At 45.5% G+C, this 27,114-nt stretch overlaps 1 protein-coding gene across 12 annotated transcripts in view; it reads right to left on the bottom strand.

The window, feature by feature from the left end:
• Positions 1-27,114, bottom strand: part of myo18a (myosin XVIIIA) — a 155,649-nt gene that overhangs the window by 111,420 nt on the left and 17,115 nt on the right. For 6 of the 12 annotated variants that reach the window (XM_062959264.1, XM_062959266.1, XM_062959268.1 and 3 more), the window contains exons 3-7: positions 4,634-4,753; positions 2,329-2,416; positions 1,309-1,421; positions 1,036-1,212; positions 738-948 (exon numbers count right to left, since the gene is read on the bottom strand). In XM_062959264.1, coding sequence (XP_062815334.1) covers positions 738-948; positions 1,036-1,212; positions 1,309-1,421; positions 2,329-2,416; positions 4,634-4,753 — 709 coding nt within the window. Of the gene's footprint in view, positions 1-737; positions 949-1,035; positions 1,213-1,308; positions 1,422-2,328; positions 2,417-4,633; positions 4,754-8,676; positions 8,773-10,962; positions 11,578-14,876; positions 14,936-16,130; positions 16,206-19,078; positions 19,347-27,114 lie in introns of those variants that run through there. The other 6 variants (XM_062959269.1, XM_062959273.1, XM_062959274.1 and 3 more) reach the window with 3 other exon arrangements.

The raw sequence follows: 27,114 nt of genomic DNA, 5'->3' as shown, positions 1-27,114 counted from the left end.
AACACCGGCTCTTCAGCTTAGAAATGGAGATGAGCACCAACCCCCAGAGTCAGACATGACTGGACTTAACGTCAGGGGAAACCTTTACCTTTTTACTATATCATTATATGGCAATACTATTAGTAATATTACATTTAATGTATAATATATAATTAATATTATATTATTTATTAGTATAATATTGCATTACTCATTGCAAAAAAACTAAACGTGATAGAGAAAAAAATAAACACAGATCTGAATTCAGCACAAAAAACTCTGTAAGAATGACCTGTAATTATATCTGATGAAAAATACTCGTTGGCTTGTGGTTAATTAGATTCTATTGATATCAGTGTGTAAATGCATTAATTATTCAATTAGCCTCTTTGCAAAAACTACACGTGATAGAGAACAAAGATCTAAATTCAAAAAAGCTCTATAAGAATGACCTATAATTATACCTGATGAAAAATACTTGTTGGTTTGTGTTACATTAATATGATGAGAAATGTGCAGACTTTACAGTAGTCCCCTGTAATGTATCATTTGTCATATTTTTAAATGTTGACGTGACGGGAAAAAATAAAGATATACAGTATTTAAAATCGGCATAAAAATTAATTTAAACTGTGTTATTCTCGTATCTGATTATTACAAAAAGTTTGATTTTGTTGGCTTGTTATTTGCCTCCAAAGGGAGACCTAGGTGTGGTCATGGCCATGCATACACACATATTCCTTCCTGTGCGTACCTACCTGAGAAGACCTTCCCAGAGCTGCCGGCCACCGTGGCCAAGTACTGCACCAAGTGCTGGCAGTTGATGGTCTTCCCGCTGCTGCTGCTTCCCAGCAAGACAATAGACTGGTCTTGGCGGCTCATGAGCATGTTCCGGTAGGCGGCCTGGGCCACGGCATAGATGTGCGGGGACGTGTCCTCCTTGCGGCAGCCCTTGAACATGTGCATCACCTGTGGAAGGTGGCAGAGGTGACATTAACAGGAGAGAGAAACTTCAGTGTCAGGATGGCTTGCTTACTATTGCTTGTCAACACTGACCTTCTCAGAGTACATAGATGGAGAGCTGAGGGGGTTGATGACGACCATGTTGGGGCCGGCGTAAGTGTGGATGAGGTTCCCGCCATAGCGCTGGCGGAGCGTGTGCAAGACGCTGGACTCGTTGAGGTAGACCAGGCTGGCCAGGTCCTCCGCCCGGTCACAGGATGGAGGATTGGCCTGAAAGAGAGAGAGAAGGTAGGCATCAGCTTGGAAAGAACCAAGAACAAACCCAACTTTCTCAGCGGAATGCAGATGGCTTTGCCCAAATCCTACCTTCTCCACATCATCTTCGTCCACCTCCAGCACAGCGCTATCATAATCGAGTTTCACTTTGACCTTCCCCTCAGGAAGAAGGCCCGCAGCGGTGTCTGTCTTCAGCTGGCTCGCTGTAGGGAAGGAACAGGACCCACATGGTTCAGTGGTACAGAAGACATGGAGAAAGCAAGGCTCAAACTCAGAGCCAAAGCAATGCCGCCACCTAGCGGCCCACCACAAAGTGGGTGTCGCTCTCAAAATATCGGGATTCGAACCACTAATTCCATTTTATTGTGGAAGAAAAATATACAGAGGTGCCAAAGAATCATGTAGTTGGGTTGCTGGACTGTATGGCCATGTTCCAGAAGCATTCTCTCCTGAATGTTTCACCCACATCTATGGCAGGCATCCTCAGAGGTTGTGAGGTCTGTTGGAATCTAGACAAGTGGGGTTTATATATCTGTGGAATGTCCAGGGTGGGAGAAAAAACTCTTGTCAAAGAGTCAAAATCTGGCTACCAGTATTTTAAAAACTCTAAAATCAGGACAGTAAATAAAGAACAACACTCAGAAAACAGAAATTTCAGACAAGACACAATCAGAGTCAGCTAACACCGCCCAACAAAGGATTCTACCAGGAAGCAGCCAGGCTTTGAAGCTGCAAGACCATTAAATGGTAGTCAAGCAGGCCAACTGAAACATTCACATTTGCTTCAAACAAATAATAGTTCTTTCTCCCACACTGGACATTGTTCCACAGGTATATAAACCCCACTTGCCTAGTTTACAACAGACCTCACAACCTCCGAGGATGCCTGACATAGATGTGGACGAAATGTCAGGAGAGAATGCTTCTGGAAAATGGCCATATAGCTCGGAAAAGTCACAGCAATGCAGTGACTCCGGCCATGAAAGCCTTCGACAATAAATCATGTAGTTGGAAGGGATCTCAGGGCCATCTAATCCACTTGCAGAATTACACATCTATAGCAAGAAGGGGCTACTCCATCCCATGATCAACTGCCCACAAATGACGTACCTAAGGAGAATCCCTCCTTGTGGACCAGCCACACTTTGTCCGTCTCATACCAGGCTTCTTCTGCGGCTATTTGTTCCTCCGTCTTGGCCTGCCGTGTGTGTTGTGGGGGAGAACAAGAATAGAGATGTCACTGAGACCATCATAACATTTGACAACTTCACTCATTTTGGAAGAACACAGTCCTGTCTCTGTCTAGGGGGAGGAGGAGGATCTATCCATGGAGTAGCTGATGCCTTGCCCAATAGCTCACACTCTGGATCCTTTATCCTAGGCTTGCTCTCTGTCATACCCACACATTATGGAGAAAGGGTCCTAACTTGCACTATGACCCTTTATCTCTTGAATAAGTCAGCTTCGGTGAATACGTGCATGTCATGCCCATTTCCAAGTGAGACTAAGGAAATTCTGCAAACAGAGAAAGGGGCATGTGGGTCCATATCTGAACATTACTAACCCCCAGGACATCAGACCCAAATAGCAAATGGGTCTCAGAGGACAACGGGAAGAGCATGCAAAGCCCCTGGCCCCAACCAAGCCCTGCGTGGCTCCTAGTGATGGTACTGAACTATAATCTCAACTGGGGATGGGAAAAGGGCTAGCTTCAATTTAGAATGCAGAAAAGAAGATATGGAAAATGAATGTGAAATCTCAAGGGCTCTCATCTGGGAGCTGTAATCCAAAAGGTCATTTCTGGGCTCTCCTTGGAATCAGGAAGGAAGGTATATTATCATATCTACAATCCCCAAACATACAGAGCTATTACAGAACACAGACATCAGGAAACTTCACAACACATATACGCCCATCCAAGCTGCACTTGTCCACCATACATGCCACACCACCCTCTGTCCCCAAGCAGCAAGCCACAGACATCAACAAGCAACCGGAGCTGCAAGTGCAGCAACCAAACCTGCAGCCAGGGGAAGAAAAAGTGGCTGTCAGACCACTTTTGGTCAATGAAAGCGACGTGGAAGGGAAGCCACAGCAGGCAGATCTCAGTGGGATTCCTCAACTCTTCCACAGTTCCATCAGATGTTACCCTTGTCCTCATCCCATAAAAACACACCTAAAGAGCCGGGATAAACCGGCTAGCTGAAGAAAATCATGCCAATTGAAAGCTTGGCAGTTCAAACCCAGGTCGGGGTGAGCACCTGCTTGTCAGCCCCAGCTCCCTGCCCACCTAACAGATTGAAAACAGAAATGTGAGTAGATAAATAGGTACTGCTTTAAGCGGGGAGGTAATAAAAAGGTGCCCATAAGGACATGCCTGTGATTCGATTGGGAGGACATCTACGTACAACAACGCTCCTCGGCATGGAAGATGGAGCGACCCCCCCCCCCCCCCCCCGGGTAGCCAGAATTGAGCACAGCCTTGGGATACCAGAAATGGAAAAAAATGGGAAAACCTTTACCTCTGTTTATGTATTGTCTGTCCTTGTTAATTGTATAATGGAGCCCTCAGATGGCGTAGTGGACTAAGTGACTTGAAGGTTGGGTCGCTGACCTGAAAGCTGCCAGGTTCGAATCCCACCTGGGGAGAGTGCGGATGAGCTCCCTCTATCAGCTCCAGCTCCATGCGGGGGCATGAGAGAAGCCTCCCACAAGGATGGTAAAAACATCAAAACATCCGGGCAATGTCCCCTGGGCAACGTCCTTGCAGACGGCCAATTCTCTCACTCCAGAAGCGACTCAAGTTGCTCCTGACACACACAAAAAATTGTATAATGGCATTGAATGTTTGCCATATATGTGTTCTGTAATCCACCCTATTTTTCTGTTTGTTCCCCTTCCAGCCTCCCTCTTGCTGAAAAAAAAAAGAAACTTGAAAATGAGTCTCTTCCCAGATACTTTGGACGACAATCCTTTGCCCAGAAGAGAAGGGACAATGGGTTCCTGGTCCTCGCTTTACTCCTCAAAGTACTTCACAGATACTTTGACACTGCACACAAATAGTAATACTGACCATTACCAACTTACATTGGTGTGGGGGGGGGGGGCTATCTTCCTCTGGGGAGACAGGGCAGAATATAAATAAAGTTGTTTATTATTATTATTAGTTTTATTATCTTCCAAATTCTTCCCTAGGGGCTCCTCACTTCCCGCTCTTTTGGGGTGTTGAAATAGGATGTCCTTTCCTGCTTTTCCTCAGCAAGCAGGCCAGAAAACAGCTTAGGCGCATGACATGGAAAGGCCTGTCCTGCCACATCCCTCCCCGCCACCCTTTCTCCCTTCTGGCCGAGTCTGAGGCAAGATGGAAAAGGAGGCCAGGCCTCCGGAGGGAAGCCAAAGGTGAAGAAAGCCTTACACTCCAGCATGCGGCCCGAGCACAAACGCCGGCCCAGAGGCAGACGGGAGATGGAGGGATGTCCGGGGCGGTGGGGTACAGTACCTGGCTCAGGGAAGCCGCGGGGGTGGCAGGCTCCGGCTGCGGCAGAAGGCGAGAGGAAAGAAAGAGAGAGAAGTGAGCAGAGAGGCTAAGAGATAGGCCACAAAGGGGGGCATGTGTCTCACACAAACACAAGAGGAGAGCAACAGGCAGAGGAAGACAGAAAAAAAATTCCGCAATGTTTCCAACAGCCTCCAAATCAAAATTTTGGGGAGTGACTGACGTGCTCCCACATTTTCTAAGGTCCTGATGGGAAGCCAGGCTGTCTGGTCAAACGCTCATCCCTTACCACATTGGTCGCTAGCCAGCTAATAAAAGCTAATAAAAACTTTCACCCCAAGACAACTCCAAAGCCAACCTGAAAAAACATGTGTTGGGTTGGAAGAGAAGATGGTCCACTGAGCCATAGCCTGGTGATAGCTGAAAACAAAAAGTTGGCAAGCCTTGCGCTGAGAGAGAAAAGGGAATAAAAGGCAGACAGGGAGCTGTTAATCGTAGCTAAGGGATTACTTCTTCCTGGCTCAGGCTGGAGCCAACAGCTCCCTTTAGGCTAGCTTATAGGAAATATACAAGGCAGGTTTTGAACCTAGTCACAGATTATGTGAACCTTCCTTGGATCCTACCTAGTAGGAAGGATGGGGCATAAATTACAGATGGGTGCTGCCATAGTTTTTGAAGGAAACTTGCCACTGCTTGCCTGCAGCCCAGAGAGATAAAGAAATTCCCCATCCAGCCCACAAGACCCTGCTGCTGTTCTTATCTCCGATCAGAGATAAGAAGGTATTTGAAGCATGGGAAACTGTGGGATCAAACCGAGCCCTGGTTTACAATCCGACTGCCATGGAGAGGACCTGGGCATTTTGTGGCCTTGTTCTCACTCTCACATAAGAGTCCACACACTGATACAGTTGGCAAAAGAGAAACATCTCCATCCTCTGTGTCCCCAAATGGAAACATTGTGGTTTTACATATTCGTTACTAACAGGTACTTATCAATAGTGCAGGAAGAAAACTGTGTACAGTACAACCACAACATAGAAACAAAACAGAAAGGAAACATTGTTTAAACAGTTTTAAAAAGCCAAACACATGAGAAAATAATATTGTTTTGACTGCTTCGAAAATTCAATAGAGTAGCAACAGTTTCAAATCAGGTTTGCAGTCGTCTTACAAATCGAAGCTGCCTTCTTTGCTATTGTGAACTTACAATAGCTTCAAAGAGCCTTTTCCACTGAAATTACTAAACAATGCATATGCTTAGGATTCAAGGTGGGTAGCTAGAAATAATATACTTTCACTTGATCTAAACACACAGAGACAAAGGAACTGCCTCCCTTGGCTTGTCACTTTCCTCAGTTCCTCAAAGAAGGGAAACCATGCCTGTTTGGAGACTATGTGCACAATGAAGAAAGTACACCCAGATATAAAAGCTTTGAGCAATTTGGTTCACTTCAAGCAAACCTTTCCATGGGCCGGGCTGTGGCGCAGCTCGCTAGTAACCAGCTGCAATAAATCACTACTGACCGAGAGGTCATGAGTTCGAAGCCCGGGTCGGGTTAAGCCCCCGACCATTAAATAGCCCGGCTTGCTGTTGACCTATGCAGCCCCGAAAGACAGTTGCATCTGTCAAGTAGGGAAATTTAGGTACGCTTTATGCAGTAGGCTAATTTAACTAATTTACAACATCATAAAACTGCCAGCAAAACACGTGGAAAGGAATGAGGAAGTACAGCCACCAGTGGACAGTGAAGCAACAGCCCCCCCTGTGGCCGGAATCGTGAAGCTGGAAAAAAATGTTAAATGCCTCTGTGTCTGTCTATATATGTTGTTTGTCTGTTGGCATTGAATGTTTGCCATATATGTGTTCATTGTAATCCACCCTGAGTCCCCTTCGGGGTGAGAAGGGCGGAATATAAATACTGCAAATAAATAAATAAATTGTCGAAGGCTTTCATGGCCAGAATCACTGGGTTGCTGTGAGTTTTCCAGGCTGTATGGCTATGTTCCAGAAACATTATCTTCCTGACATTTTGGCAACACCTATGGCAGGCATCCTCAGAGGTTGTGAGGTCTGTTGGAAACTAGGCAAGTGGGCAAAACGTCAGGAGATAATATTTCTGGAACATGGCCATACAAGCCGGAAAACTCACAGCAACCCAGTGATTCCGGCCATGAAAGCCTTCAACAACACAAACCTTTCCATGTTCACAAATTCGACAAGAACGTTCTGAATCGGAACCCATGGGCCTTTTAAGAGACAACAGGAATTTAAACATCTGCAGTGGAAGAGGGATGATACGGGCTTGCGTGGAGGATTACCAAGACAACGTACCTGCGATGCGCCGAAAGCTCACAGTGAGCCATAAAAACGCAAGGCTATTATTAGCACCAGCTTTCTTAAGGACCAAGCTCAGCTGAGGAAAGCATTTTTTTAAAAACCCTGGTCTTAACTAGTTTAAAATTGCCTGGTTTTAAGTGATTAAAAAATCAATACATTTTAAAGCTGTGACTATAATTTGTTGCCCTACAAATGGGTTTTGTTGGATAAAGGGTGAGGTATAAATATTTCAGTTAATGAATAAGTAACCCATGGGGGCTTCCACTTTGCATAATACTGGATGGAAAACCTTATGGCTGTTGAGATATATCTTCTGCAGAGTGGTGTAAAGGGAGAAATCTTCCCTATGGGCAACATGAACTCTATTCTGTGTGGTTTTGAACAGCAAAAATACCAGGAAGAACAGAAAGAAAGCTGGGTTTCACCACTACCAAAGATATAGCACTTGTTGTACAGTGAGAGCCCCATAATAATGGGGTTTATGTTTCATTATTACCTGAAACTGTAAATACACCAAAACACTATTCAATTACCTGACTTCCGGTCCCAGGATACCATAGGGTCAACACTAGAGGACCAACAAATTCCTAGAGAGCTATCTTAGGAATATATGCTAGCTGATCCAACATAGGGTTGCTCTGAGTTTTCTGGGCTTTATGGCCATGTTCCAGAAGCATTCTATTCTGATGTTTTGCCCATCTATGGCAGGCATCCTTAGAAGTTGTGAGGTCTATTGGAAACTAGGCGAGTGGGGCTTATATATCTGTGGGATATCCTGGGTGGGCGAAAGAACTCTTGTCTGTTTGTGGCAAGTGTGAATGTCGCAACTGGCCACCTTGATTAGCATTGAATGGCCTTGCAGCTTCAAAGCCTGCCTACTTCCTGCCTGGGGGGGGAATCATTTGTTAGGATGTGTTAACTGCCCCTGATTGTTTCCTGTCTGGAAACATAGTGAAACATAAAACTATGAAAATGAACAAAATCTGGCAACTAGTATTAAATAATGTTTCCTGTCTGGAAACATAGTGAAACATAAAACTATGAAAATGAACAAAATCTGGCAACTAGTATTAAATAAACACTAAAATAAGGACATTAAATAAAGAACAACATTCAGAAAACAGGGGAACGTCTGGAGAGAATGCTTCTGGAACATGGCAATACAGCCTGGAAAACTCACAGTAACCCAGTGAGTCCAGCCAAGAAAGCCTTCAATCACACATTGTTCCAACACAATTCCATGGTAAGTTCTAGGGCAGGCCTGCACAACCTGTGACCCTCCAGCTGTTTTGGCCTCTAACTCCCAGAAGCCCTGGCCAGCTTGTCTGATGGCCAGGAATTCTGGGAGTCGGAGGGCAAAAAAGTTGTGCAGGCCTATGAGAGAAGAATGCCATAAATAACATAGAATCCCTGGAGGACTTGGCAAATTCCTGGAGAGACCATTCTCTTAGTAAGTAAGTAAAATGTCTGATATGGGTTTCTCCTACAGCTCATTCAAGCAAAGAGCAAATGTTCAGGTTGGGACACACAAATGTCACACAAATATGACATACTAACATGCCATAGGCTTTGGCCAAAGCCTCACCACATGAAACCCTCCAGACCCAAGCCACGTAAGACACACCTGTTGGATTGCTGCCTCTCCAGGGTTGCAAGGAGGCAGGGGCTTCTCCGGTGGCTGCACAGGTGGGGGCTTCTCCTTTGCAAGGGGCAACTTCTCCTTTGCAAGAGCCAAGGCCACAGAAAGAAGGAGGACGTTTGAACAACCCAGTGGTGCATGCACCTCCCAAACCACACACGCAAACAGCCCCATCGCCCATGTGTCGCAGGAATGGAAGCTGGGGATTTAATTTGAAGGCACACCACAGCACAACTGCCTGTCATTTCAGGCACAAAGGCAAACGTTTTCTATTTGACTGCAACATCTGCATCCGTGTTCCCCTCTTGTTAAGCAAGCATTTCACACCACACAATGTTAATTCCTCACAGCAATACATAAACAGAATACGGACAGTGTATGTTTGGAGGCCCAGAGGGAAAGCTGATACTATCTGTATCACCCTAAAGCCACGGAGATGGTAGCTGCTGTAGGCCACAGACTTTTGAGTATGAGGAAAGGGAAGGAAATTGTCTGTTATTTGATTTATTGGAGGTTAACTGCAACTGAAAGAGAGGCCATTTTCTTCTTTGTGTTTCTAAATAATTTGTCCAGCTTGCCAATACAACTCTTGACTGGCAAGGGAGGGAGTTGCAACATTTGCTGCCCTATCCTTATCTTCAAGCTCAATATCTCCATTTTATTTCATTTTTATTTTTTATTTTCTAAGGCAGCCTACATTTCTCACAGTGGCTTTGCAAGGCCACAGATGGAGAAAAGCTGCAATAATAACAATAATCCTCTCTCTTGATTGAGACCCAAAGCACTCCGAAATCTCGAAAATATGTCATCTACTGAGGGTTTCTATCAGAAGACAAAACAGCAGGCCTTGGTACCAGCTTGGGTGGAGAGGGCAGCGGCAAGGATAGTACAATCCATACTGCAACTCCCAACACACCTCACTAGGGCCTGCTGGGATTTGCAGTCCCGGGTTATAGGATTCCCTGTCCTGAAGGAGAAATACAACCACTTTGACATGACTGAATGAGCTGTATGCTCACAAGGCAAGAAGAACCAGCTCCGAAGCCTTCAATTAAGCAACACTTGATAGGGGCCGCGATGGTGCAACGGATTAAACTGCTGAACTGTTGAATCCGCTGACCTAAAAGTTGGCAATTCGAAGCTGCAGGTCAGGATGAGCTCCCGCTGTTAACCCTAGCTCCTGCCAACCTAGCAGTTTGAAAACATGCAAATGTGAGTAGATCAATAGGTACTGCTTCAGCGGGAAGGTAATAAGGTGCCCATGCAGCCATGCTGGAAGTACAGTAGAGTCTCACTTATCCAACATAAATGGGCCGGCAGAACATTGGATAAGCAAACATGTTGGATAATAAGGAGAGATTAAGGAGAAGCCTATTAAACATCAAATTAGGTTATGATTTTACAAATTAAGCACCAAAACATCATGTTATACAACGAATTTGACAGAAAAGGTAGTTCAATATGCAGTAATGCTATGTAGTAATTACTGTATTTACGAATTTAGCACCAAAATATCATGTTTTGAAATCATTGACTACAAAAATGTGTTGGATAATCCAGAACGTTGGATAAGTGAGACTCTACTGTACAACCAGGAGGTATCTATGGACAACAGGCTCCTTGGCTTGGAAATGGAACAAGAGCCAGAGTTGAGCACCACCTCCAGAAAGCCGGAGATGAAAGAGGAAGCCTTTACCTTAGTTCTGTGTATTTCTATGTCATTGTTATTGCACTGTATTAAAGGCACTGAATGTTTGCCTATCTGTGTATGTTGTAATCCGCTCTGAGTCCCCTTGGGGAGAAAGAGCAGAATATAAATAAAGTGTATTATTATTATTAGAAACACAACAAGATGAGTCCACAGCACACACTCTGCTGGCTGTTGAATTGGATCTCACGTCGGACACTTCCCAAGTGTCTAGGACTATATGATGTATTATTATTATTATTATTATTATTATTATTATTATTATTATAAACACAACAAGATGAGTCCACAGCAGACACGCTGCTGGCTGTTGAATTGGATCACACATCGGACACTTCCCAAGTGTCTAGGACTATGTGATGTATTATTATTATTATTATTATTATTATTATTATTATTATTATTATTATTTTATTGTATGACACAGCAAACAAGATAGATATGCTTGTATATTATTATTATTATTATTATTATTATTATTATTATTATTATTATTATTATTATTATTATTACACTCGCAACACACCACTCTCCATGCTGGGGGTGCCTCCATGCACTAGTACCTTCTCCACAGGAGCCTTAGGTTTTGCCACAGTCGGCTGAAGGGGCTCCACCGAGCGCCCCTTTGGCTCCCCACCAGTTTTGACATCTGTGGCTTTCTCATTTGTGAGAGGTGGCGGGCTCTTGGTGCCCTCAGCGGGGTGGAGCGATGGTCCAGAGTCTTCCTTCCTCTCAGAGAGCCTGGATCGGGGCCGGTGTTCTTTGCTTTTGGCTCTGGACATCAGGCTTCTCAGCCCTGTTGAGAGGTCGTCCTTGGGGGCCGCCGTCTTGGGCTCAGGCTTCGAGGGGGTCGGAGGGGGCCGAGGGGGAGGAGAGAGCGCCCTAGCCGGGGAAGGTTTCTCCTCCTTTTTCATGGGGGGCTCCGGAGACTTGGCTCCTCCAGGCTCCTCCCCGGGGAGCACCTTGCGCACCACTTTGCGTACCACCCTCACCACCCTCTTGCGGGAGAGGCCCTGGCCATCGTCCGGCTCTTGGGACCCCTCTGTGCCGTTCATGGCTGAGCCATTGGTCGCGGCGTGCTCTCCGTTGAGCAGCGGCTCTGGGCTCTTCACCCTCCCAAGGGGCTCGGGGCTGCGCAGATTCCGGGGTTCCTCCTTTCCTGCGATTGGGGGGTCCGACTACAGTCATAGACAGGTGGAGATGTCACAAAATGAAGTGCTTCATGCTCAACCCCTCCATACCCCAATCTCCCCCAATATCGAGAACCATTAAGACTAGTATAAATGTTGACACACTCAAACACACACTTGCGGGAAAACCAGACCAATCCTCCCAGTTACCCTCTTCACATAAACACACCTGTATTGGGATAACAAAGGATTTTGTGGCCAGACCTGGCAGCATTTTGTTCTCACCCTCAACAACAGAGCCCACCTCAAGAGTGTTAGTCTGCCTGCAGACACGCAAACAAGGCCAGGACAAATTTGTGTTCCTGGGACAGAGTAAAAGAGAGATCTAGTCACAAGATATTGGCGGAAAAAGCACTGTTTTCGGTCCAACCTAAAAACTTGGCTTTTTAACCAAGCTTTCCAATAGGTATAGAGCCCAAAAGATTTAAATTGTAGACTCACTGGTTTTCATTGAAAGCACTTTATAATGACTGGTGGGTTGTTATTCATTTTATGTCTATAATTACCGTAACGTTTTATCGATGTCTATTTTAGGGTTGATTGATTTTATTGTGGTACTGTATTGTTTCATGTATTGATGATGTAAATTATGTTTTCCTTTGCTACTGATGTATCTGTATTTACTGCACTATATGCATTGTTTCATTATGAGTGCTTTGTAAGCCGCCCCGAGTCCCTTTTGGGAGATGGTGGCAGGGTAGAAATACAGTTTTATTGTTATTATTTATTATTATAAGGCCTAAAATCCACCCTCTACTGGGAAAGCGATATTGGAACTTGTAGTCCCAAAAAGGCACCCCAACAAGCTCTAGAATAAATACAAATTGTCCCATGAGTAGGTCAGCAAAAGAAAACACAAGAGCACCTTCCTTTCGGTTGCTGTGAGTTTTCTGGAAGGTATAGTAGTATCCCAGAAGCATTCTCTCCTGATGTTTCTCCCACATCTATGGCAGGCAGCCTCAGAGGCTGGGAGGAAATGAGACTAGTGGGGTTTATATATCTGTGGAATGTCCAGGGTGGGAGAAAGAACTCTTGTCTATTTGAGATAAGTGTGAATATTGCACTTGGCCTTCTTGATTAGTACTGAATGGCCTTGCAGCTTCAAAGCCTGGCTACTTCCTACCTGGGGGAATCCTTTGTTGGGAGGATTCAAATTTGCCTACAATAGACAAGAGTTATTTATCCCACTCTGGACATTATTCCACAGATATGTAAACCCCACTTGCCTAGTTTGCAACAGACCTCACAACCTCTGAGGATGCCTGTAATAAATGTGGGTGACACATCAGGAGAGAATGCTTCCAGAACATGGCCTTACAGCCTGGAAAACTCACAGCAACCTAGTGATTCCAGCCATGAAAGCCCTCGACAACACAAAATCTAGGATATTAACATGTAAGAAAAGCTGCTTAATGATCTTCTCCAAAAGCAAAGTCTCGCAAAGAGGCTGCACTCCATACAGCGGTAATCACAAAGGGACAAAAGTTTCCCCTAAAAAATGTCCAGGGGAGCAGACACCAGATCATCACAGCTGCAGCAGGGAACGAAGGGGATTAATTTGTGGCACAAATCGGAAGACAACACTGCTAGCAGCGAAATTTCAAACCCTGAAAGGAGAGATTGTGCCCAGGCTCAAAAAGTAACAATGGGAGAAGGCCAAGGAAAAGACAAAACCAGGCGGTGGAAATCCTGGTTTGAGGACATCTCCTTCTTTATTCATGCCGGGTCTTTTGTCCCAAAAGTAGGCCAGAATCATTGAAGGGGGAGGGTCTTTTTCCCAGGGCGATCACTTTCAACCAGTGAAGGAAAAGGCCAGCTTTTTAAAAATGCAAAAGGGACTCCTTCCCTGCAAACTGGCCGTTCATGCATGAGAAGGAAGCACAATAACTGAAAAGTGATATCAATCGTTAGTAATAAACGAATGATATGAGCCAGACCAAATTTTAAGATCCTTGATGGAGGGACTTTTCATTTCCTGCCTAAGAGGTTTCAATGTGCTTTTAAATTAATGTCTTTAAGTGGACTGAGCCTAATGCTTTCTTTTTAAAAATTGTATTTCAGACACTTTTAACTATATTATTTTAATGCACGTGTAAGCTACCCTGTGGGAGAAAAGTAGAAGATAAATTAATCAAATAAAAAAATTAATTAATGGAATAAAGTTGGGTGGAAACGGAGTAATCAGAAATGCTCGAACATTGACTCCAAATATGCCATGTAATAGGCATAGCATATTATGTGTTGTCGAGGGCTTTCATGGCCAGAATCGTGGGATTGCTATGAATTTTCTGGGTTGTCTGGCCATGTACCAGAAGCATTTTCTCCTGATGTTTCATCCACATCTATGGCAGGCATCCTCAGAGGCTGTGAGGTCTGTTGGAAACTAGACAAGGGATGTTTATATATCTGTGGAATAATGTCTAGGGGGGATAAAGAACTCTTGTCTGTTGGAGGCGAATATGAATGTTGCAATTGACCAGCTTAACTAGCATTGAATGGCATTGCAGCTTCAAAGCCTGGCTGCTTCCTGTCTGGGGGAATCCTTTGTTGGGAGGTGTTAGCTGGCTCTGATTGTTTTCTGCCTGTAACACTCAGAAAACAGGGGAATTCCAGATAGGAAAAAATCAGGGCCAGCTAACACCTCCCAATAAAGGATCCCCCCATGCAGGAAGCAGCCAGGCTTCAAAACTGCATGTCCATTCAGTGCTAATCAAACTGGCCAATTGCAGCATTCACACTTGCCTCCAACAGACAAAGAGTTCTTTCTCCCACCCTGGACATTATTCTACAGATATATATAACCCACTTGCCTCGTTTCCAACAGACCTCACAACCTCTGAAGATGCCTGCCATAGATGTGAGCGAAACGTCAGGAGAGAATGCTTCTGGAACATGGCTAGACAGCCTGGAAAACTCACAGCAACCCAGTGATTCCAACCATGAAAGCCTTCAACAACACATAGAATATTATATTTTACCTTTTAAAAATGTATTAAGTGCCACATTTATTGCCTATTTTAACCTCATATTAGGAAGGTTTTCTTGTTCAGAAATTTTAATCAAATACATTTTATGTTCCTATAACAGATGTGTTATTTCAACATAATCTACCTTTGCCATTTGTAAAAGAGTTGAACCATAGAAAAACAGAGGAGTCCTTGACTCTAAGGGCTTGGCCTATTGGGAATTAAAATCTTAACTTTCCCCTGCAAATGGCACAGACAAATGTGTCCCAGCCCGGGAGGTTAGCCCCAGGCAAAGCCATGCTCACACAGACAGACACTTACAGCCCCGTCCTCTTTGTCATGTTTTTTCACTGCTAAAGGCTTGTCTTCATCCTTCACCTGAGGAAACCAAATACAAACATTTCATCCAGGCAAAGCCTGTCATTTTAAAAGAGAAATGAAGACAGCAATTTATGCATTCCACAAGACTCCAAGCCAGGACAATGACAGTGGGCCCTTTGGACTTGCTGAAGTTCAGGGTTTCCAGGTCCTCTGGTAAGACTCCGTGATCAACTTTGGCCCAAAATTGACCAAGGATTCACACATGAGGACCTAGAGATTCCTAGAAAGAAAATATTTATCCAACCCATGAATAATCAACTCTAGTACAGTCAATTCTACAAATGCAAAGGACCAATTGTTTCTAATTCTCCTCCCAAAAAGAACCTTTTTGCAAAGATGCTGGGCAATCATAGACAGGAGCCAACATGCTGGAGGGAACCTTAGTCTTGCATAATTATACACTCTGCTCTTTGGCCTGCTGTGCCTTTCAAGCCCTTGATTCCCATCTAGCAAGAGGCTCTAAGCAAACTTCAAACTCCATGAGGACAGGAGACGGACCAAAACAGACACATTGGAACAGAAACCTTGAAAGCAGGAGGTCTCCTGTGGTGAGCGGCAGTGAACTAGACACCCACAAGGCATCACCACAAATTATGACTTAGGTGTACATTAGTGGGGGAAATGTTGGCCCCATTAGCTCTCGAAACAACACAAGTCATGCATGGGGGAAATGGTGGGAGCATCAGGCCCAAGGAGACGTGCAGTCACCCCATAGGGAAATCGAACACTTTAAACAACAGTCAAATTTTCACAATCTTTAGGAAGTTTGGAAGGGAAGCAACAGAAGGAGGAAACCATTGTGCTAAGAGATCAAACCCAGATTTAGGATACAAGCAACACTCAGGACAACCAATGAAGGGTGCAGTTAGTCACTAGATTATTTCTTAGACATGTTATTCCAAATACACTGCTGGGTGCAAAGGGCTGGGAGGGAGAGGCTGCCAGTTGGCTTGGTCTTCTGGGAAAATAGTTCCCATCCTAGAGACCAGTCAGTGGTCACCTTCCTACTCAGGACAGAAATACTGCGAATCCCGTCCCAGCAAGGTCAGCCATCTCCCTCCGTCAACAATCCCAGTCCCCAGCCTCCATTAACATGCTCTCGTGTCTCATATGCATAGTGCTGGGTTTGGGAAAAGACAACAGACAAAGGAAACAGGGGATGGCTGACAACCAAAACAGCAAAGAGACTTCCCTTTTGCTCCCAGAAGGCAAACCGTGAGGAAAAGGCCATGGCGGCAGCCACCCAGAGCTGGAAGCCTGAGACCCTCGCTAGGAGGAGAGAGAGAAAGAGAAAGAATGAAATGAGGAGGGAAATGGCAGAAGAAATTCTGCAGGGCCAGGACTCAGAGTCCTGAAAGGAATCGAAATCATGGGGATAAGGGCCATAAATCCCAACAAAGGATTACCCCAGGCAAGAAGCAGCCAGGCTTTGAAGCTGCAAGGCTATTCAACGCTAATCAAGGTGGTGCACTGCATCATTCACACTTGTCTCAAACAGACAAGAGTTCTTTCTCCCACCCTGGGCATTCCACAGATATATAAACCCCACTTGCCTCGTTTCCAATAGATCTCACAACCTCTGAGGATGCCTGCCATACATGTGGGCTAAACATCAGGAGAGAATGCTTTCTGGCCATACAACCCAGAAAACTCACAGCAACCCAATTAAAAAACAGTTGCCAAACTGCTGTGGGCACATTCAGTGAGTCCTTGGTATGCACCAGGGTTTGGCTCAAGCACCCCAGTGGGTACCCAAATCGTGAGTGATCACGTCCCATTATACCCAATGACATAGTAAAATAGGGTTCCCCTTAAATAACATGGGGAAAAGCAACCTTTGCTTTGGGGATTTCTTTAATATTTTCAAGCTGTACATGATGGAATCTACTGATATAAAGGGCCAGCGATAGTATTGCTTTCTGAACCCTGAGACGATGAAAATGAAAAACTCTTCATCCCCTGATTTTTGCAAGGCATTCCTTTGAAAATTTGAAACCTGCCTCTGTATCATTTCCTTTATCTATACACATAATGAAAGTGAAAATATGAATGTGTGTGTGTGGCTGGGGTGTCCACTTACACAGACAGGCTCCCACTTCTACAAACAGCCTTAGTTTCCACTACTCACCACAGTAGGAGCTATAGTTTACCGTACAGCCAGGGAGCACACTGAACCCCACCAATGATGCACCCAGAGCAAACCTGCCCCACATAACAAACTAAGTACTGATGGAGTTTCTCGGGGTTAACCTGGCATGATATCAGTTGTAATTATTCCACAACCTTATGCATTTTGTGCAATTATGACTTTAAAAAAACCCAGGCAATGCCAGGTACCCAAACTAGTAAAATGAATAAAGCTGGGTTTGCCGGCAGCCTTGGGGCGCTGACATCAGCACACCTCTTCCAGTGTTGTCACGTCCTGCCTCCTCACACTCCATCAATATGAATTTGTACATCTTTGTACACCTTGGTTGCATCAGCATTTGGTTAAGACTCTTGTGTAAGTTGTCATTAACACTTCACCCAGTAGCCTCCTTGGCTGCATTCTTAGTGACTTAAGAGTTGACTCAGCAACACCAAAGTGCACTGAAATGCTCTCTATTGCTTTCCGCTTCTTGGATTAAAAGGGAGGTGAGCGTCCACCTTGGGCTGCCCTAGTCTCATGTATAAAATGGTATGAAGGACAGTTTGAGACTAAGAAATAGATGCCTCAAACTGATGACAATCACATCTGGACTTCTCAACCTCGGCTCCTGTGGAAGCAGCACAGCAGTAAAAAGGAAAAATATTTGACCCCTGTTAACATGGCCTATCACCCATCACTTCATGAATCAATGTACAAATTCAGAAGGGAAGTCACCTGAAAAACCCTCATAGCGAGGTTCCTTCAGACCTGCCCATTATTATAATCACACCTGTAAACTGAGGGAAAAGCAGGGCAGACACAATGCAACACAGTCAGCCTTCACGCCTGAGGGCACCACTGCCATCTCATTTCTTAAAATTACATCAGTCCCACCTGTCTGCCCAAAACAGAGGCATCCAAAGCAGCACAAAATCTGCTAAGTAGAAGCCCGGCCTAGCCAAGAACATTACAAGACTCATCAGAAGGAGATGGGACTTGGCTCTTTTCCATTCCTGGGGCGCCATGGGCTACGCCAAAATCCCCATGCTAAAGCTCATTTCACGGCCTTCCTTCTGTACATCGATAGGACTGCCTGACTCTGGCTAATGGACTTTGGCACGGTGAATGCCAGGCAACATCTCCAGTTAACAAAAGGCTTAACACTGAGATAACGCTACAGGCAAAGTCAGCCCTGGCCTCTGTACGGAAGAGTGAGGAAGTGTGGCAGGGTGACAGAGCTTCAGGTGGACAGTTCAAAGACAAAGGATCCCAAGGGGTGTAGGGCCTATTTTGATGGATCTGCATGCCTGCCTTTGCCGCTCACCCCAGCACGGCAGGGGCCTTTGGTCAGCAGTTATTCCGAGGCGCTGACTCCAGAAACTGGCAGGCAAAGTCCGCTTGGCTGTCTGACACGCAGCTGCTGACCAGACAGCTCAAACAGGGAGATGAGTAGGTCCATGACCATCAACTCCCTGTTCTGCCAGTCCAATTGGGAGCGAACAGGACTGCGGTACCCAAAGCCAGGCCCAGCCGCTCCTCTGTCCCATATATGTCCCATCCCATTCACCCCAGAAGTGTCTCATACTGGAGAAAAGCACTCTAGCAGTCACTCCAGGCCTTTGCAAAACCCGAGGCCCACAAGAAGAGGGAGGCGAATTAGTTTGTAGAGGCTTTACTACATGTTATAAGCAAATTGAGATTAGAATTCCCCCAGGCAGGTTAGCGCCAGGACCTAGCTCCCCATCCACTAGCCCACCGCACGGCAAACAGAGCAATGGAAAAGGCCAACAGGGAAAGGGGAGGAAAGGAGAACCCACAGCACCTCCAGATGGGAAGAGAGAAACCCAGGCATTTGCCAGAATACAAAAAACAATGCTGAGAAAACCTTGCCAAAGTTCTTTACTATAAATAGGGCCAGGGGAGAATGGAGGCCCACCTCTTTCTGTCTATCCATTCCCACAGTTTACACCCCACCACTATTGGGGTGAGGAGGGGAAAAGAAAGGCAACCTTACCAAGATTCAGAGAGCCAAACTAGAACCCGAGATGGGACCGGAGCAGGGAGCTGTGCGGGTGCCCCGGCTGGGCTTCCGTTGGAAAAAGAGCGAGCGAAAGGCGATAGGTAAGCCAAGTGTCACTTCCCCGCTGGATGGGGACAGCTGAGCTGAGAGGGGCTGCCTAAAAATAGCTGGGAATGTAAGACAGGCTGGGATGGAGTGGAGTGAGAGGGCCTCTGCTTCGGCTGCTGCCCAGCTGGCCCCTGCTCTCAACTGCCAAACAAGTGAGGCTTTCAAGAGTCGCTCACGGGAGAAGCCACATTTGGAAGGAAGGAGAGCCCAGAAAGAGAGGAAGTGATGCAGGGCCTGGCAGACGAGCCGTTGGTGTTTCGGCACGGCAGGAAACCGATGCTCTCCCAGTTGCTTTGTCTTTCCGCAACCGCAGCCGCAGTGCCCATTTTGGGGCCTTGTGTACCAGCTCAACTGTGTCAATGACACCTAGAATTCCAGAAAGACACCAGCCAACTTTGGCCAGAAATACAAAAGAACTGGAAATAGCCAAACACACAAACTTTATGCCTATTCCCTCAATTTGTGAAATTATTTCATTCCTCGGAAACCGAACATAGCATTCAGCAGTTGCAACAATCATGCTATTCTCTGATTTCAGCAATTGAAGGGCTTCCCTTTGTGCTGCCCATTTACTACAGTAAAATAGTATTTTGTGAATTGAACACATTAGGTTTCCATCACGGTTGTTGCGGAGCTCCCAGTTGCGCAATGGATTAAACCCTTGTGCCGGCAGGACTGCTAACCGAAAGGTCGGCAGTTCGAATTTGAGGAGTAGAGTGAGCTCCCATCTGTCAGCTCCAGCTTCTCATGCGGGGACGTGAGAGAAGCCTCCCACAGGATGGTAAAACATCCGGGCGTCCCCTGGACAACATCCTTGCAGACGGCAAATTCTCTCACACCAGAAGCGACTTTCAGTTTCTCAAGTCACTCCTGACATGAAAAAAACCCTGACATGAAAAAAGTTGTTGCTGCTTGGCCATCTGGGGCTTAAGAACCATAACTATTACAATACATACTCTCAAACTCCTTTTTTCAGCTCCCACAAAGGTTCTGGACTGAAGGACTCCTTGTTCCTTGCCACTTCAAACTTCTATAGAAATTTACCTGTATCCACCCAAACTGAATAGTAAATATGCCATCCCACAGAGCTTCATCAGATTCAGCAAGACAAAATAACTTCCAGCGTGACTCTGTGGGCAAAGATTTTTCCAGACAGGAAACAGAAGTTGGAGACAGAGGTCAAGGCAACAGCAAACTTGTGCAATGCCACATGTCAAACGCATGATGGCTGAAATCACTGGGTTGCTGTGAGTTTTTCAGGCTGTATGGCCATGTTCCAGAAACATTCTCTGCTGACGTTTCACCCACATCGATGGCAAGCATACTCAGAGATTGTGAGGTCTGTTGGAAACTAGACAAATAGGGTTTATATATCTCTGTAATGTCCAGGGTGGGAGAAAGGGACCGCGAAACATAGGGACCACCAAATGCAGCATGGACAGTAAATAAAAAACAACACTCAGAAAACAGAGGAATTTCAGACAGGAAACAATCAGGGCCAGCTAACACCTCCCAACAAAGGACTATAGGGTTACTTAAAACTGTTTAAATTCTGAATTGGACAGGCTGGCGGTCATACCCAGAAAGGCAAAGTCTTCTCTAGAGACAGGCTGGCCCCACATTACCATCTCTCTACCCTGGTGTCTCTACCAGATGAGGCCTGTATAAAGTCACATTTCTTTTGGCAGGGAGTGCCTTCACTCCCCATGGCCCCATGCGCTGCTGACTGCTGACAGAACATGCTATAAATAGGCATATGAAATCGAGGAAAGATGCCAGGCCGAGGGGTTGGTGAGGAGGGGGCGGCAGAGGCAGGAAGGCAAAGAAGACGGAAAGAGAGCCATGGTGAGTCTCTCTCTCTTTGCGTCATGGACAAAGATCCACCCTCGCATGTACAAAACCAGTGCAGGAAAAGGCTTTATAGCAAGGCACTTTCAAATGCACACCTCTGATGATGTTTTACAAGATTGGTTCAGGGAAGGGTTGCCCAAGGCTGAGAGAGTATGACTTGGCTAAGATCAACATTCCAGCAGGAATTCAAAACCCAGTCTCCTCAGGTGCTCACACCAATCCCAAACTGCTATCTGGTTGTTACATTATTCTACTATCCTTCCTCACGCTGGCTATGCTGAGTAGGGATGATAGGAGCTGCAGCCTTATCTTGATGCTTCATGTGACTATAGTCAACACATCAATTGTAACCTTTGCTGTTGAAGGCTTTCATGGCCGGAATTACTGGTTGCTATTCGTTTTCTGGGCTGTCTGGCCATGTTGGGAGGTGAAAACAGAGAAATTCCAAACATGAATCAATCAGAGCCAGCAAACACCTTCCAACAAAGGATTTCCCCCAGACAGGAATCAGCCAGGCTTTGAAGCTACAAGGCTGTTCAATACTAATCAAGCTGGCCAACGGCAACATTCACACTTGTCTCAGGCAAGTTCTTTCGCCCAGAACATTCCACAGCTATGTAAACCCCACTTGCCTATTTTCCAACAGGCTTCACAATCTCTGAGGATGCCTACCATAGTTGTGGGCTAAATGTCAGGAGAGAATGCTTTTGGAATATGGCCATACAACTCGGAAAACTCCCAGCAACCTAACTGCAACCTTGTTGGTATGGTATTTTCCTTAATATTAAACAATGGGAAGGAGGAAATGTGTAATATGAGGACTACAAAAAGCAAATATCTCCTATTTGGGAAAATGAAGGCGATACGGCACTGATATCACTGCTTGATTTGCTTGCTATCCAGTTCTTTGGACTGCAAATCACAGAATCCCCCAGCCAGCAAATGTAATACAAAAAGTAACTCTTTCTGTTCCTAGTAGGTAGTCTTAACTTATTCTCAGCTGGGCTGTGGTATGACTCAATGCTGGATGAAAAGAGTGCTGGGTGGGAAGTGGCTTAGTGAGGACATTTGGAGGCGACAAAGAAGTAAAGAAAAAATTGCTATCTGTTGCCGCCCTCTGATGGTCAAAAGTAAACAGCGCATTACAGTTTCAAAAGGATATGGACAAGTTGGAACAGTCAGGAAGAGTTGTCGAAGGCTTTCATGACCTGAATCGTTGGGTTGCTCTGAGTTTTCCGGGCTGTTTGGCCATGTTCCAGAAGCCTTTTCTCCTGACATTTCACTTACATCTATGGCAAGCATCCTCAGAGATTGTGAGGTCTGTTGGAAACAAGTTCTTTCTCCCACCCTGGACATTCCACAGATACAGTAGAGTCTCACTTATCCAAGCTAAACGCGCCAACAGAATCTTGGATAAGCGAATATGTTGGATAATAAGGAGGGATTAAGGAAAAGCCTATTCAACATCAAATTAGGTTATGATTTTACAAATTAAGCACCAAAACATCATGTTATACAACAAATTTGACAGAAAAGGTAGTTCAATACGCAGTAATGTTATGTTGTAATTACTGTATTTACAAATTTAACACCAAAATATCATGATATATTGAAAACATTTGACTACAAAAATGGCTTGGATAATCCAGAGGCTTGGATAAGTGAGATTCTACTGTATATAAACCCTACTTGCCTAGTTTCCAACAGACCTCACAACCTTTGAGGATGCCTGCCATAGATGTGGGTGAAACGTCAGGAGAGACTGCTTCTGGAACATGGCCATATAGCCCGGAAAACTCACAGCAACCCAGTCAGAAAGAGGTCAACCAAGATAGTCAACCATAAAGCTTTAGAAGGAAGAGTTTAAGAGAATAAGTATGTTCCAACCCTATGACACTTAGTGAGTCTATGAATTCTAATACAAATGCTTAAGCAAAGCAAAGAGAAAACAATAGCCCACTACATGCTAGGATTCAGAAAACAGACAAGGACGATAAAGAGAAGAGCACTGCCTATGTCATGCATGGCTCTGGAGCATCTCCCAAAGGCTAGGACTACTCAGCAAACTTTCCTGTTTATTCCACATTCCAGTTGAAAAATGTTTCTCTGCAAAGGAAACAGCGCACAGCAGGATCTGAGCGATGGACAGCCTTCCGTTTCCTGTCCTGGTCATGAATCCAGTCCACAAATAGGCCCTATGAGGAGCCCCAAGAGAAAGACAGGAGTCAGAAAAGGAAAGACACAGAGCTGCCAAGATCCACAAAGAGATATGTCAAAGATTCAGAGGAAATAGTGCAGGGCTGTCCTTCAGGCCCTCAAAACTCCCCTGGCCATACTCTGTAATTAAAAAGAGAGGCACAACTTTCCCAAGCTCTCTTTTCTCATCTTAGAAGTCTGTGGAATGATCTGCTTGAAGAGATCCGACAGTTAAATGAGCTGTCGGAATGTAAAACACACCTGATGGCCTATCTCTTCCGGCAGGCCTACTCAGTTTTAATCATGAATTTTAAACTCGCGTCTTGTGTTCACTATATTTAAATCATTGTTCTGTGTATTTTAATATATGTATTTGTAGAAACGTGTTTCAATACGTGCACTGTCAAATGTTTATGGTGATTATGTGTTTTTAGCTATGTTGTAACCTGCCTCGAGCCACAAGGAGAGGTAGGTAAGAAATAAAATTATAATAATAATTATTATTATCATCATCTTTCAAGGGGCGCAAGCGCAGCTAGAAAACAAAGCAGGAAATGAACTAGACTACACCTCCCGGCATGCCCCGAGCATCTTGGGCTACTGCTGTTTACAATGGAAAGCAGGCTGGCTGTGCTTGTCAGAGCCATTCTGGATCAGCTTGGCTGGTTTTTTCGGCTGGAGGGACAGCCAAGGTCAGCCAAGGAAGGATCAATCACAAAACAACACAAATAACCGAGAGAAGGATAATGCATCTCCCCGCCTCAGGGGTTCGCTGGGCAGATGGCGCTTGCGTGTGCCACACGCTCACTACCAAAAGCCTCAGACAAATAATTCCCCAGGAAGTGATCTTTTAAGGAGAGCGTCAGCCTGAAAAAGGGACCGAGCCTCTCCTCAGACACAGAACACAGAAGCCAACAGAGAAGCTCTTAGTTTTTGGATTCTACACATCTCACTATCTAATCAGGATCAGAATGTGGCCGGTAATAATGGGAAATATCCAATACCCTCCATTTTCAAACCAGACGTTGCTCCTGAAAAACACATGTATGTATTCAACAATCCGTAAGCTGGAGGATAGGAGTGGCATTCTGAGTATGTAAGGATATTCTCGAGCCAAATTTTACTGACGGACTGATTCATTCATTCAAGGGAAAAGCTCTCCCGGCACTCATAATGCTCTGGCAGTCATAACTTCTGTAAACACCACACAGCAAAGCTTAGTGGACTTATAATAACAACCAAATCAGTCATCACTGACTCAGTCGTGCCCGGGTCTGACTTGGCAATTCTCATCTACAGTTTCTTCTTGCCAATCTGTTGCCCGAAAAATCCCTTAGGACCCTCTGCTTATGGAAATAATTACTTCTCCCACTGAGAAATGGGCCTCTCGTAGCAAGTCAGCAAGAATGTAGAAGACTTGCCTCAAACAGAAAAGAGCTCTTTCTCCCAGCTTGGATATTCCACAGATATATAAGCTCCACTTGCCTTTTTCCCTACAGACCTCACAATCTCTGAGGATGCCTGCCATAGATGTGGGCAAAACGACAGGAGAGAATGTGTTGTCGAAGGCTTTCATGGCCGGGATCACAGGGTTGTTGTATGTATTCTGGCCCATGTTCCAGAAGTATTCTCTCCTGACGTTTCGCCCACATCTATGGCAGGCATCCTCAGAGGTTGTGAGGCATGGAGCAACTAAGCAAGAGAAAGGGGAGAATGCTTTTGGAATATGGGCATACAGCCTGGAAAACTCACAGCAACCCAGTGATTCCGGCCATGAAAGCCTTCGACAACACAAAGCAGTAGACTCTTAACTGCTTTTAGGCTCTGGATAGATCCTTAAATCCCTGGGCACCGTTATTCCAACACACCAATGGGCCTCCAAGCTTTGCTTAAACTAGAAACTGAAGGAAATGCATGTCAAGAGAGGGAGTTATGGGATGATAGGGTTGTTTGAAGGAGACCAGGGAAGCAGGGTCCAGTAAGGAATCTCAGTCCCTGCTCTGCTGAGCCTCAGGAATCCAGCTCCTTCCATGCAGCCTCCTGCCCACCCCCCACAAACATCTGGCCCACTGGCAGCTGGAGGGTTTTGTGCTCTGCCAGCAGATTCCACTCATTCCTCCTCAAAGAGTCTGGAGAGGGAAAGAGAAGGATTCTTGTAGTCTGAGCCCAGGGGCAGAGTTTCCTGCCTTTGCGAATCCCTCACCACAGAACTGAAAACTTTCCCCAAGCACCAACGATGGCCCAGGGCCGTCTGAAGGTCTTACAACACAGGCAATTGGTCTGGTTCCAAGCCCTGTTCTACGTACATGTTGGAGCAAGGGATTTTAGGATCATGATCTAATATTACTAGGTCTACTATTTTTCTGTGCATAGAAAGCAGCATTTTCCATGCAGGTTTTCCAGTGGCAGGAAATAAGAAAGCTCCAAACATTCACACTTGCACACTGATTGCTTTTGATTACCTGAATTTTCTCAAAATTCTTCCACAGAGGAAGATGACACTACACAGTTGAGACTTAACGTGGTCATAGCCATCTCTTCATTGTTGGATATCTCTGACTGCTGTCAAGTCTCCAAATGGAGAATTCGGTGCCAGCCTCTCCGAAACATCTTCCAGGACGGCCATCTGCCCCTCGAGGGTAGAAAGACGTGCCCCTTGTGCCGCAAACTCTTTGGTGAGTCGTTCCACATTTGTGGCAAGGCGGTGGAGCCGGGCATCCAAGCAGGTCAGAGCTACATGCCGGCCATTGTCATGGAAGGGACTTTTGCCTCCAAGTTCAGCTTCTTCTGCAACTGAAGTGGCAGCTGGTTTGTCCAGAGAAGCGGCCATGTCTCTTTCATGTTCCAAAAGGTAAGCAGTACAACCACCAAGCTTGGTTTCTCCTAAAGCGAAGCCAGCAGCATCTCCATCCTGTTCTGGCCCCACTTAGCATCCCGTACCTGTAAGCTTCCCTCCTCCACCTGAGGAAGCATAGGGTCAAATTGAGGGAAATAACAATTCTCAACCATCATTCTTTCAGGGTAAAAAGTCCAAGAACGAAGAGCCCAAAGACAAGCGCTACGGACCAGCCCCAAAGCTCTTAATGTTCAAAATCCTCTCTGAACAAAGAGGAAAAAATGGCAGGGTGGAGCAGGAGGCAAGTCAGAGTCCATTAGGCCGAGGAGAGGACAGGTGGCCACTGTTGGCAGGTGAGCAAGGCAGCCTCTTGGGCTGACCTTGACTGCTCAAACCGCTTGATCCCATTATTGGATAGGAGACTGAAGGAGACCAGCCTCCACAACAATAAGAAGAGAAGGGGAGAAAGGGGCTCAGTGGAGGAATGCTTTCACATACACTAAAAGTGGCCCCACTGGTGTAAGCCATGTAGTCCTTTGGGTGTTGAAGGACTGCAACTCCCAGTATTCCCAGCCATTTCTTTTAGGGCTGTTTGGATTTGCAATCCACAACAATCCAAATTTTGCAGCGTCTTCTTCCTCGCTACTCACAGCAGCTTCTTCTTCCTAGCAACTCACATTTTATTCAGTATTAGCTTGGATACCCAGCATTGCCCAGGTTATTTGAAAAAGTCAATTTTTAATTGTACAAAATGCATGAGGTTGTGGGTGAACTACAACTCACATCATGCCAGGTTAACCCTGAAAAACTCCATCAGTATTTCAAGTTTCTTACGTTGGGCAAGTTTGCTCTGGATGCATAATCAGTGGGGTTCAGTGTGCTCTTAGCTATAGGATAAACTACAACTCCCACTATGGTGAATCAGTCCCCTCAACCCCTCCAGTAGGTTGAGTTAGTCATAGAGGTTCTGTGTGCTAAGTTTGGACAAGGTACATCATCCGTGGAGGTCACAGTTTCTCTGGTTGTGGGTGAACTACAA

The sequence above is a fragment of the Anolis carolinensis genome, unplaced genomic scaffold, assembly GCF_035594765.1.
Source record: "Anolis carolinensis isolate JA03-04 unplaced genomic scaffold, rAnoCar3.1.pri scaffold_7, whole genome shotgun sequence".
NCBI lineage: Eukaryota > Metazoa > Chordata > Lepidosauria > Squamata > Dactyloidae > Anolis > Anolis carolinensis.
The sequence above is the reverse complement of the archived record's forward strand: the minus strand, read 5'-3'. Positions and strand labels throughout refer to the sequence as shown.